General features: G+C 40.9%; 1 protein-coding gene across 1 annotated transcript; it reads left to right on the top strand.

Moving 5' to 3' along the window:
- The first annotated feature begins 102 nt into the window (after positions 1–102).
- DDX20 (DEAD-box helicase 20) lies at positions 103–5,040 on the top strand. The gene is made up of 9 exons (XM_029087369.1): positions 103–268; positions 539–653; positions 735–877; positions 1,273–1,411; positions 1,798–1,860; positions 2,193–2,271; positions 2,954–3,059; positions 3,142–3,243; positions 3,938–5,040. The coding sequence occupies exons 1-9, from the start codon at positions 166–168 to the stop codon at positions 5,038–5,040; spliced, it is 1,953 nt and encodes a 650-aa protein (XP_028943202.1). The 5' UTR covers positions 103–165.
- The last annotated feature ends 6,647 nt before the right edge of the window (positions 5,041–11,687 follow it).

Here is an 11,687-nt window from a genome sequence, read left to right as displayed (position 1 = left end):
CGTGTGAGCCGGAGTGTTTGAAATCGTCCCGACTCTGCGCCGGGTTTTCACCTTCCAAACCTCTCTGCAGTTTTCACATTGAATCCTGGGCCGTTGCAGATCCTGATCTTGGCTCCGACGCGGGAGATCGCTGTGCAGATTCACGCTGTCATCACAACCATTGGGATGAAAATGGAAGGCTTGGAATGCCACGTGTTCATTGGAGGGACTCCCCTGAACCAGGACAAAGTCAGGCTGAAGAAGTGCCACATAGCAGTGGGCTCCCCAGGTACGGACGTGCTTCGTTGTGATACTGCACAGTGCAAGAAGTGCTGCTTTTGGGTTTTATTTATTTATTTTTTTTTTATTAATAGAGGATAGTCTCAAAGACAAGAGCTAGAGACATTCAGACGAGGGGTTTTTAGTGAGGGTTTATTCCAAATATGAGTTTTTTTTAAAAGCCTTTTTAAATTAATAAAAAAAAAAATTACAAACGTCATCCTTAGAACCTTTCCATTAAGACTTTTGAAATTCCTTTTACTTTTTTCTTTGTCTGGAGGTCGAATAAAACAGCTCATAGAGTTGGACTACTTGAATACAGCCAGTATCCGGCTTTTCATTCTCGATGAAGCAGACAAGCTTCTAGAAGAAGGCAGCTTTCAGGAACAAATCAAGTAAGAAAAACGTTAATCTCATGCTTTTATCAACAGAGTAGGTGTATATTTATTAGTCATTCCCATTTCTTTGTCTCACAGTTGGATTTACTCTTCACTACCAGCCAATAAACAGATGCTTGCTGTCTCAGCTACTTATCCTGATTCGTTAGCTAATGCTTTGACCAGGTACATGAGAGAGCCAACGTTTGTCAGGCTGAACCCTACTGATCCAAGTCTCATTGGTAAGTGGAAGCTCATTTGTAGTGTTGTTGTTGTCAATAGATTAAGAAAAGTCTACTAAAACCAAAACATCTACCTTTAAATTCGTGATTCTTCATAATTTCCCTCCACAGGTGAGTTGATTAGTTTGAGGTATTCATTCCCAGTGTTAATGCATTTAAAACATCAGTGACGAATGTAACTTTGGGTTTTTTCTATCTGTTAAAAAGAATTTCAGCCTTTTCAGAAGAACCTGCCCTGTAGGTTCTTACTTGGCACGTGTGTGCTTGTTTAAACTTAACGCCTTTGTTTTAGCTGGAGTCTTTAGCTCTATGTCTAGAACAGCAGCGTAGCACTGTGCCTGTTTTTATGGAAATCCTTAATCTGATCATTTTTTTTTGTTTGGTTTCATGCTCAGGGCTGAAGCAATATTACAAAATTGTGAATTCCCATCCGCTTCCACATAAAACATTTGAGGAAAAAACCCAGCACCTCCAGGAGCTGTTCAGCAAGATTCCCTTTAATCAAGCCTTGGTCTTCTCAAATTTGCATAGCAGGTAAGAAATTAGAAATAAAATCTGTAAGGACCATGTTTGAAATTGGTGGTTGTAATGTCCAGTTGTGGATAAACTTCTCTAGACCTTCTGTGAGGTCTCAAAGTGGTATGGAAATTTCAGATCTGAAAAGCAGCCAGAGGAATGAAATACTGAGAGGAAAGGAATGTTTTAGCATGAAGGTGCCTCTTACCCTGTGCAGAGTACAGGGAGACCCGTTATCCTGTTGCCCTTTTCAGTCTGTGAGGTGACTGTTCTAGACATAGAGATGGAAGTGGCAGTTCTGGAGTGTAATCCTGGGCTGTAAGGAGCAGCCTGCTGCTGAGAAACACACAGGGGTTGCTGGCTCTGCAGGTTTATTGCAGTTCTCACGGTGTGTGTTTTGGCAGGGCCCAACGTCTGGCTGAAATACTGACATCCAGAGGCTTTCCTGCCGAGTGCATTTCAGGTAAGTCCATTCAAAACTTCCCAGATTCTATTGAAGTTGTGCATAAATGTGACCTAAAATAAGAAAGGTAATCTTAAATCTTGATTTGCATGGCCTCTGGTTAAATGACTTAAGAATAGTGTTTGAATCTTCATAGGTGGTTAAGACTTAAATATTAATTAAAATGTTTACATCAATTAACTTTCCTGTTTTCAGATTTGTTTTGAGAGTAATTTTTATGAATGTCCAGCTGAGTGCATCCTCATTTCTGATCTCATTTCCAATGTTTTCCAGAGTTTGAGGGACATCACACTGAAAGAATGTCATCTGTTTCTAATTTTTTGTCTTTTTAGGCAGTATGGATCAAAATCAGCGACTTGATGCTATGGCTAAATTAAAGCAATTCCACTGCAGAGTTCTGATTTCCACAGACTTGGTGAGTTAGTGTTTTATAGCTTACAGGAGTGTTGTGTATAAAGTTACTTCAGAGGATTAGATTTGACTTGGAATTGAATAGAATATAAATGTATTGATAAAGTGTGTGACTTGAGCACTGAGTGGGCTGTTTTCTCTGTGAAACTTAGAAATTGTCCCCTATTCCTCATCTGGCTCCAAAATAATTTGCTTTGCAAAAGCTTCTAGGCATTTCAGAGCAGTAGTTGTTTACTTTGGATAGGAGCTATGGGAAGGAATAGTTTGTTTCTCTAGCACAGTATGGTCACAACAGTAACATCCCAAGCAACTTGCAACAGAGCAGTGGTTCTGTTTGAGCCACTCAACTTTTTCATGGTTGGTGTATTTTTCTCTTTAGCTGATTGTTTTTGAGCTCCTGTCATGAGAAGATTATTGCTGTTGGGTTGAATTTTTTTTATGCTGAAGGAAAAAAGCTCTCTTGCTTGTATTTGATATGTAGAAGCATAAGAAAAATGATCCCTAATTCTCATGGTCCCAGTGCAATGTTGCCTGTTTCACACCTAATCCTGCACACTGGCTGGAAAACGGTGGGTGCTTTACAGTGTAAGTTACTACATGAGCAGTTACTCTCAGCTGTGTTTATTTCAAGATCTGTTCAGGATATTCAGTTACCTGTTCCCTTCTCTCCTTCTCACTTTCTCAAGACATCTCGTGGGATTGATGCTGAAAAAGTGAATCTGGTTGTTAACCTGGATGTCCCTGCAGACTGGGAGACGTACCTGCACCGCATCGGCAGAGCCGGGCGCTTCGGTAAAACCATCCTGTGGGTTTCTTGAGCTCGTGCTGGCTCCACTGGCCCTGGTTGGTAACTACACTCTGTTGTGTGTCACAGGGACTTTAGGCTTATCTGTGACATATTGCTGTCGTGGAGAGGAGGAAAACATGATGATGAGAATTGCTCAGAAATGTAATCTTCAGCTGCTTCGTCTGCCAGGTATGCTCTGTCCTGTGAATGCAGCTGTGTTTTTTTTGTGGGTTGTTTTCTGTTTATTCAAAGCTTCAGACAAGTCCACAGGGAACTGACGTGGATCTTCTCTGCTGAAGTTGTGTTAATTTTGGTACAGGTTTTTCATACTCTGTGATAATGACTACTTGTGTACCTGCTGCCGCTGTGTGAAGCAATAGGGAATGAACTTGGCGCACACCTGTGTGTAGGGAGCAGAACTCTGCATCCAGCTGTTGCTTAAGCAACTACAGATCTACTTGGATTTCCAGAAATCTAATATTAAGCCTTTCTCAGGCAGTAAGATATGGTAGGAGAAGGAAGGAATAATTGAAACCACAGAAGATTTGCTATCCTTGCTTTCCTAGAAGCTGTTCTGCTAGAAATGTAGCATTTGCTTTCTTGCTTAAGTTCTAATTTTTTATCTGGTTAAGCAGGATGTAAAAAGTAGATGCTGAGTAGTGCAGTGCTGTTTGTCTTGATCAGCTTTTTGATGCTTTCCATGAAGAAAATGTTCTGGCTGTTTGAGCTCTTTGAAGAATTGAAGGGGTTGGTTTGTAGCCATAACTGAACGTGTCTCAACATCTTTTCTGTTGGGTTTGCAAAGCTTTACTTCGATACTCATTTGAGTTCTAGAGGGAGGGATGCACTTAATTGAGTGCCTGCTTGTTTCCCTTTTGTGTAGAGCCTATACCCCCTGGAATGATGGATCAGTTTGAAGATGGGGAGGTAGAAGTCAAACCTGTTACACATACAGGTGCTTCAGTGAATTCTGACACCGTGTGTCTCAGACCAGAGGAACCAGTACTGCAGCCTGTCCGAAAGAGTTTTTCAGAGGTACCTCAGTCTCTTTCTAATCTTCCAGCTGATAGTTCTTCTGTAGAAAGGCCAAAAAAGACTTTGAAGCAAAAGCAGATTAAAAAGTGCACAAATTCTGCAAATACAGAAAAAGGTAAGAGAAACCCTCAAACTTCCAGTTGCCACACAGAACAGAGGAATCAAGTCAAAACTGTCTCCAGAACGGTTGAACAACGTAACACTCGGTCAGCAGATGAGGAGGCCTTAAAAAAAAATCTTCCCAGAATTCCATGCTTGTCTTCTTTCAAAAACCAACAGAACAATCCATGGAGCTTCTCAGAGTTTGTTGAAGACTACGAGTATTTCATTAAAGAAGGGTTGGAGAGAGAGGTTGAAATTTTAAGAAGCTATTCAGGCCCAGGAAAGCAACGTGAGCTCCCCAGAAATAATCATGTAGAGTGGAAAGAGATGGAAGATAATACAGAGATGGTAGCAAATGGTGTTGTGTCTGGTGACAGTGATGGTTTGTACAGTTCCAGGGCTTCCTCAAATAGTAGGGAAAATAACTCATGCTTTGAAGAGTTTTCAGATACACAGGAGAAGAATGCTGTTCCCACCATGCATCAGGGTCATGCAGGCTTCAGTTCTCCACCAGAGAAGCCTCGGGAAGAATCACAAATCCCAAAGCAAAGTCCAGTGAAAAAGAAAGTTCTGAAACAAAATGCTAAACAAAAGAAAAGCCATTACCATCAATTCCAGAGTCCTCCCACGAGAAGAACTGAGGATGGCTGTTCCTGCAGCTCTTGGGATGATGGTGTTCCATATGAGGATTGGAGTTACAAAGACTACTGGAAATCTTATTATCAAGCGTGGCAGAACTACTACGCTGCCATGTCTTACTACAGGAGGAGTTACAGACAGTGTAGCTGGATGAACGCCTACCACGTCAACTCTGTCTACCTTCAGGAACTGCTGAAAAGTGGTGACTGATGTAATGGCCCTGCTGTTAGGGACCATGAATGGACATTATCTGTGAAAACATAACTGGTCTGCGAGTACATTGACAAAAACATTGTTTAAGAGTGAAGAAAAATGTCTTTTTTTATAAGGGAGCTGGGTCCAGGGAAATGTTTTTTACGTGCGTTCTGGTGATGGTGTTAACACCAAGTCATTAATAAAAGGAAATGAAAGACAGCTGGATGTTCATTTGCAATATTTACAATCCAGAGTAAACAAAGGAAGGTAAAAGGCAGACACTTAGAAATCTCAGTAAGGAGAAAATACAAACCAACCCCAGTTCTGTGTGCTTGACTTGAGTCTTCCATGGAGCTTTTGGGTGAAGATGAAGTCACCGTAAGACCACGTAGTCTGTTTATAGTTGGAGATCACTCCATTTTCCATAATTCTCTTATTAAACACCAGGCACTTAGTGTATGCTAGTTAAGTGTCAGAGTGAAACCTGTGTCTCCATGCCTGTATTGCTAATTTAAATCCGGTTAATTAACGTTGTGTAAATAACACTTCTATAGGTAGGTGTATGGCAAGCTGTGCAGTGAGGATGGTTTAATTACGTAGAAAATGTGCAGCAGTCATAATTGATCTGTCCCTCTGGGTGCAGCAATATCAGACTTGCTACACTTACAGCAAAGCTTTAATTAGAAATGAAATTACCTGTTAGTACTAAAACTAATTGATATCTCCTGTTTGTGTTGCACTGCTTTGTGTGTGTGTCCTGAATCAGGAAAAGAGGAGAGTACTGGCTGGGTGCTGACTCTAGGCTGAACTCTGTTAATTTTGAAACTTCATATTCTAGCTTTATGTTTCTAATCATAGAGACAGGCTTCTTCAGCTAGTTTCTTTGATTTCTCAAAGTTCACCAGAGCAGATATAGTTCTGGTTTTTGGGTTTTTTTTCTTTTTTTTCTTCCTTGAGCAGAGTAAGGCTGGAATTTGCTTTCTAAAAGCACTGCTTCCTGCCTGCTATGAACTGTGCTTCCAAGGAGACTTGCTGCTTTAGTTTGGTGAAATGGATGTCTTCAGAGATGCTTGATTGCTCACTTTCAGCAACTTTCAAATTAATTTTAGAAAATACAGTATGTTTTTTTCCTAATGTTCTTACAAAACTCCCTGTGTGAATCCTGTCCCTGACAGAGCTTTCAACCATTTCGTGCCGTAGTGGGTCTGAACTTGACACCACATAATTGAGACTCTCTTTGCTGTGCAGGAGAACTGTAAGATTGATTTAGCTCATGAGTGGCATAGAAATTTAGCACAAGATGGGCAGGCAAGGGCACTGTCCTGCCGTGGGTGGGGTTGTGGTTTCCCTGCAGCTGGGGCAGTGGTGGCCCCTGCTGTGTGTCAGCCTTTACTGCAAGGGAGAGGAGTGTCTGGAAGCTGTTCTGCTCTAATTCAGTAGGTGTTAGAGGTCACCTCATAAGTAATTTTAATTTCTGATTAAAGGTTCTTGAAAACTTTAAATAGTGCCTCTAGGTGACACTTTCTGATGCGGTTAAGATGAGATCAGCTCTACTTGTTGTGTGGTTAAAACAAGCTGCCCCTGTCTGCAATGTAGAATGCAGGACTTTGGCCTAAAGGGAATTGCCAGGAGGAGTTTGCCTCTTAAAAGAAAGGCGTCAGATCTACTCTTTAAGTATCATCTATATCTCACTAGAAGTGTTTTTCTTCCTGTACTTTTCTTTCCTGCCTTACTCCCTTTGTGTCACAAATTACCCCAGGGAGGCAGCTTGCCTAGATTTTGTCTGAAAAGGCCAAGATCATATGATTTCATTTCCAAGATGAATTTTGTTTCAACTCTTAACATTGAAAAGGAGGATACTGTAGGGGATGCACTTGGGTATCTGTTATTGCTGTCCTATAACATCATGGTCACCTTGCTGTTTTCATGAATGATTGCTTAAGTAAGAGTTATTAGCACTTAAATGCAACTCGAGTGGCTTTAGGCCAACACCCAAAGTTCCCTGAAAGAACCTCCCAGAGTTTTTTTAGAAGAAATCTACAGCATCATCTTGGTATTTGTGGCACATACTCTGTTTAATCCAGATTGGATACATCAGGTACAGCAGTGGCACAAGACTCAATACTGTAAATGATATACAAGTTTCAACATATGCACTACAATTCCAAAAGAAGACAACAGGAAACTTGGTTCTTCTAGAAAGTTGTTCTCCAATGAAGCTACCTGCAGTTGTATACAGTACATTTTGTATCTGTCCTCTGATGTTTGTAAGCAAAGCCCATTGATAGTACCAAAATAGAAAATGAAAAGGTTGAGAGCTTCTCATAACATAAAACTCCTAAAGAAAACACCATTGCATTGGAATGCCTTACTGATTTATCAAAAATATACCATCAACACACAGTTTGTAAGATATTTCATTGGTCCAATGAGCCAGTGGGAGCTCCCGGTCATAGTTGCAACAGAACAGAGAAGAGCGTTCGGTAGGGTTGGTAACTTCTCACCCAGACAGCTGTGTGACTGCTGTGACTAGTGCTACTTCAAATCAAAGTGAAAAGAAACACGTGCACACATATACACACAGAGTAACGGCCTGTTGACTGAGAACAAAACTCAGGGAGGGATTTTCACAAGCTCTTTGTCACCTGGGTTGGTTTTTATTTGTTTGTTTGTTTGTTTTTTTTTACTGATCCACCTGAAGTTTTTCTGGCACGGTTTTTGCATTCTGAATGTAAGTAGCCGCACTCTGGCACACTTTCTCAAGAGTTCTCTGATATTTTGTAGGTGTTCATGAATTGAGCTTCACTTATTGAAAGAGGAGGTATTAAATCCTATACGGCTTGTAGAATTGGCAAAGAGAGGTGAAATGACTTCTTCGAGGTCACTTAGTGATTCATCAAGACAACTGGGAGTAGAACATCGGTTCCTGATGCTGACTCTCCTGGGTCTAATCAATGTGCACACTGCCTTCTGTTTGCTTTTCAAGTTTTAGAAAGATGAAATCATTACAAAGAGTGTTTATGGCATCATTAAATGTGAAGACTAAAAGCTTGAGCTCAGAAGTCATATATCTAGCGTTGCTTAAAGTGTTGGAGAAAAAGAAGTGATTTAAAAAAAAAATCAATTAAGATATGTTTGATTGGTAAATTATGCAGAAAAGGTGTATTATTCACCTTTTAATTTTTTTTTTTTTAGATTTTAAAATTCACCTGATTTTAAAAGCAGAATGAAGTCTTCAGTTCAAAGCTGCTCATGTTTGCGAGTCATCCATGAGTGCTGACTTTGTAACTCTGCCATAGTCCGACACAGGAAAAAATATCCCAGGGTCCAAGGGATGTTTGCAACCCATAAATTAAACGTGGTTTTTAATACACTGCATTTGCTCTGTAACACATGTAAGATACAATATGTTTACAGCCTCCATACTTCAAAACCCCAAATATCTGAAGAAATATTGCTTTAGCTGCTATTAATCTGATTTTCATGTGCACCCCTTTAGCTGTATAAACCAGAGTGATAAATGATGGTTTGCAGTACTAGTGTGTTATCAACTGTTTCAGGTTAAACAAGTAGCACTGATTCAAATTTAGTATTTCTGGCAACTGTATTTTGAATTGGCTATTAACTTTCTTCCATACTAAAGCCATATGTGTTAGGTTCTTTTCCCCAGTTCACTTTTAACAGTGATAATTATTTGACAGTTAAAAGTAGTCTCTGGGCTAACAATTTGCTGTAGAAGGTTTTACATTCCTCTTCTGTTTGTAGGCAGCTAACTTGCAGTGTGGAAAGGAGAGTAATTTAACATGGTGAGAGGGAATATAATGGCAGCAAGAGAAGTTAAAAAATAAGGAAAGAATTAATGGGTGAACAGCAGGGGAAAAATCCTTGATATTGAGATGTGTTAGTCTGGAATAAGATCTCCAGGGAAGCGGTGGGAGTCCTTCCCTTAGAGAATTTTAAATCTTATCTGGAGGAAGCAGTGCAGTGTATTGCAGTGAAGGGTCTTGTGCTAGCAGAGGGTGCATGACTTTTAAATTCTTTAATTTTTATGGACCAAGATGTGGTTATCTGTGGCCTCTTCTTTATGGGTGCCCTTAAGATTTTTAAGGAAAAGCAAAAGGTGGATTTTAGAAAGAGTAGGTGGAAGTCAAAGCCTGGTTGTGAAAGGTATTTCTCATCATTCTTTGCCAATTGGGTGTGATTCCTTCTATTAGTAGCCCAATGCCAGGTGAGAAGAGAGTAAATCTATTCATAGAATACGCTGAAAATCTGTGAAAAATATTTTTCCCTCAGAAAAGGCTTTGGAAAGGAAGCAAAATGCTTGGAAAAAGGTGGTTGTTCCTTTGATAGTTTTAATATTGCTTTATGAAAGGCTGAAAAAACAATCCCCTTCTACTTGCTTTTTGTACAAACAATCAGTTTTTATCTTTTTTAAATGAACTTTTCTAAAACTATAAAAAATTGTAAGGAATTAGGGGGGAGGGAGGAGGCTTTTGAAATGAGCTGCTAACATACTACTGACACTTTGTTGAGCAGTCGTGCTAATTGGGCTGGTTTGTACCACTTGCCTTTGAGAAAGGGATCAGGATTGGAACCTGCCAATATTTCTGGATGCTTCTCCTCCTGGAGACAGCCCACACCTGAAGAAACCCCCTTCCATCTGCGTGAGGAACGACCAGGGTTGCGGGGTTATGTGCTGGTTTCTGTGTCCATATCAGTGTGTGTGTGTGTGTGTGTGGCCCTGGGCATGAAGGCAGAGGGATGCTGGTAAGACAGGGCAGTACTGGGGACCGCTGGAGAGGATGGGCCACAACCTTCAGTTCTGACCTAGGAATTGACTTGGCCTTATCTCAGCAATCATTTATAAATTGCTATTTCAAGATTATCAAGAGCTTTGCAGTTCAGTAAAGCTAATTGCCTCCCTGTATTGTAGGAGTCGGTGTCTGTAGTGCAGTCAGTACCTGTGCTCTTCGGGGTGTTTCCTCTGAAGGATGCTGTGTTGTACCCTGCTGCTTCGATGGGGATGGGTTCTTGTCTTTGCTGTTTCCATGAATGCACAGTGCTCTCCTAATGAGGATGTAGCTATGTTGGGCAATCCAGGGAGGTTTTCTACAAGCATATTTTCAAGTGCTTTTGGAAGCATTACTCAGTCTACTTCAAATCAGTGTATAAAGGGAGCTGATGTCTCCATTAAAAATATTTTTAGCCCTGTTCCTCTAGGCTCAGACTTCCTTAATTTTTGTCTGTTTTTCTCCTCTGAAAGTCTGTGCTGAGGTACTGGCTGCATGGGGCAGCACCTGCTAAGTTAATGGTAGAAGAGGGAAGCCACGTAATTTTGAGCAAGGATAATAATGATTCCTCTTCCATGGAAGAGAACAAAGGCCGTGGCTGCCTTGACAATCTGAGCCCAAGCAGCCAGCCAGAAACCCCAAGGACTGGCTTTCCTCCTTTTTAAAATTTTTTTTCTTCCTCTTAAAAATGTTTATTTTTTTTTTTTCCAAGAAGCATTTTGATTTATAGGAATTAAATGTACCAATAGCGACTTAGACAAATGCTGCCCTGATTGCTATTTACAGAGAAAGACATGGGTGTGGAGAGATGAAGTGGTTTGTTTACCACTCCACAGTAAATCAGGAATAAGAAAGGCAGCACCGAGAATCCCTGTCAGTCCCTGACTCTTTGTAATCCTTGACTCCTGGAACACTGAACCCTGTCAGCAGAGCAGCATTTAACCCTCGTTCTGTGCCGGTGTAAATGAGGTTGCAAGGTGTTAAGTGGTGGAGAGCAAGGCCTGTGATCTATGAGGGTGAAGGTGTTCAGGTGGGGAGCAGATGATGGCAAATAATGAAATTAAAGCGAAGGAGAGATTAAATTAAAACATGAAGAAAAACTCACTAATGGTAAGATTAACTGCAGTATAACCTCTGAGAGGAAGCAGCGAAGGCAGAGCATTTTAATCATTTAAAAACAGGACTAAACATAGCTCTGGGTAACGTTACAGCACTGGAATAAATGAGTATAAGCTGGTGCAGCTTGGCCATAGCCCTGCTATTCCCAGAGCGCTGGGGCTTTCTGAGGAGGCTGTTGTGTTAATGCATCAGCCATCTGAGCCTGCCCTAGGCTGGAGCACTAACAGAGCGGGTTGCTAGCTCCTGTGTCTTAAGTAGATCTATTTATCTCTAAATGCCTGTGTGTATTTATTTATAGGTGTATGTGTGTATATGTGGATATCAGTATTACATCAGCATACCTTGTGCCGGGTGTTAAAGCAAAGTCATGCCTTTGAATGAGCCTCAAACATGCTTTGAGTAGTTTTTAACTATTGTTGGTAAAATCACTGGTCAGGAATGTTTCCTTATTATCTACAAGCTGTCGGGGGCTGGGTGCATCACCATTTGTGGGCGTTTGTGCGTCACTACAATAATTAGCCAGACAGTGGATGACAAGTGAGAAGGTGGGTGACTTTGTTCCTCACTCTGCCCTTTGTGGGCCACAGCTCTTAGGAAATTGGGGCTTGAGAAAGGCAGAAGGGCAGAAAAAAGTTACTGTTGTTATAGGGGGAAAAATAAGTTATGTTTCAGGGCAATGTATTTCCTTACAATAAATCACTCCTAGGAAGAGCTCTGAAAGAGGTGGTAGGACTGACCACCGCTTAGTTAGAA

The sequence above is a fragment of the Antrostomus carolinensis genome, unplaced genomic scaffold (genome assembly GCF_000700745.2).
Source record: "Antrostomus carolinensis isolate BGI_N321 unplaced genomic scaffold, ASM70074v2 scaffold27590, whole genome shotgun sequence".
Lineage (NCBI taxonomy): Eukaryota > Metazoa > Chordata > Aves > Caprimulgiformes > Caprimulgidae > Antrostomus > Antrostomus carolinensis.
This window is presented reverse-complemented; position numbering and strand designations above follow the sequence as displayed.

Excerpts from the sequence above, each read along its gene's own strand:
- DDX20 (XM_029087369.1), top strand. The coding sequence starts at position 166 with ATGAAAATGGAAGGCTTGGAATGCCACGTGTTCATTGGAGGGACTCCC. Across the intron at positions 878-1,272 it reads TACTGATCCAAGTCTCATTG|GGCTGAAGCAATATTACAAA; the intron begins GTAAGTGGAAGC and ends TTTCATGCTCAG. Across the intron at positions 2,272-2,953 it reads TTCTGATTTCCACAGACTTG|ACATCTCGTGGGATTGATGC; the intron begins GTGAGTTAGTGT and ends CACTTTCTCAAG.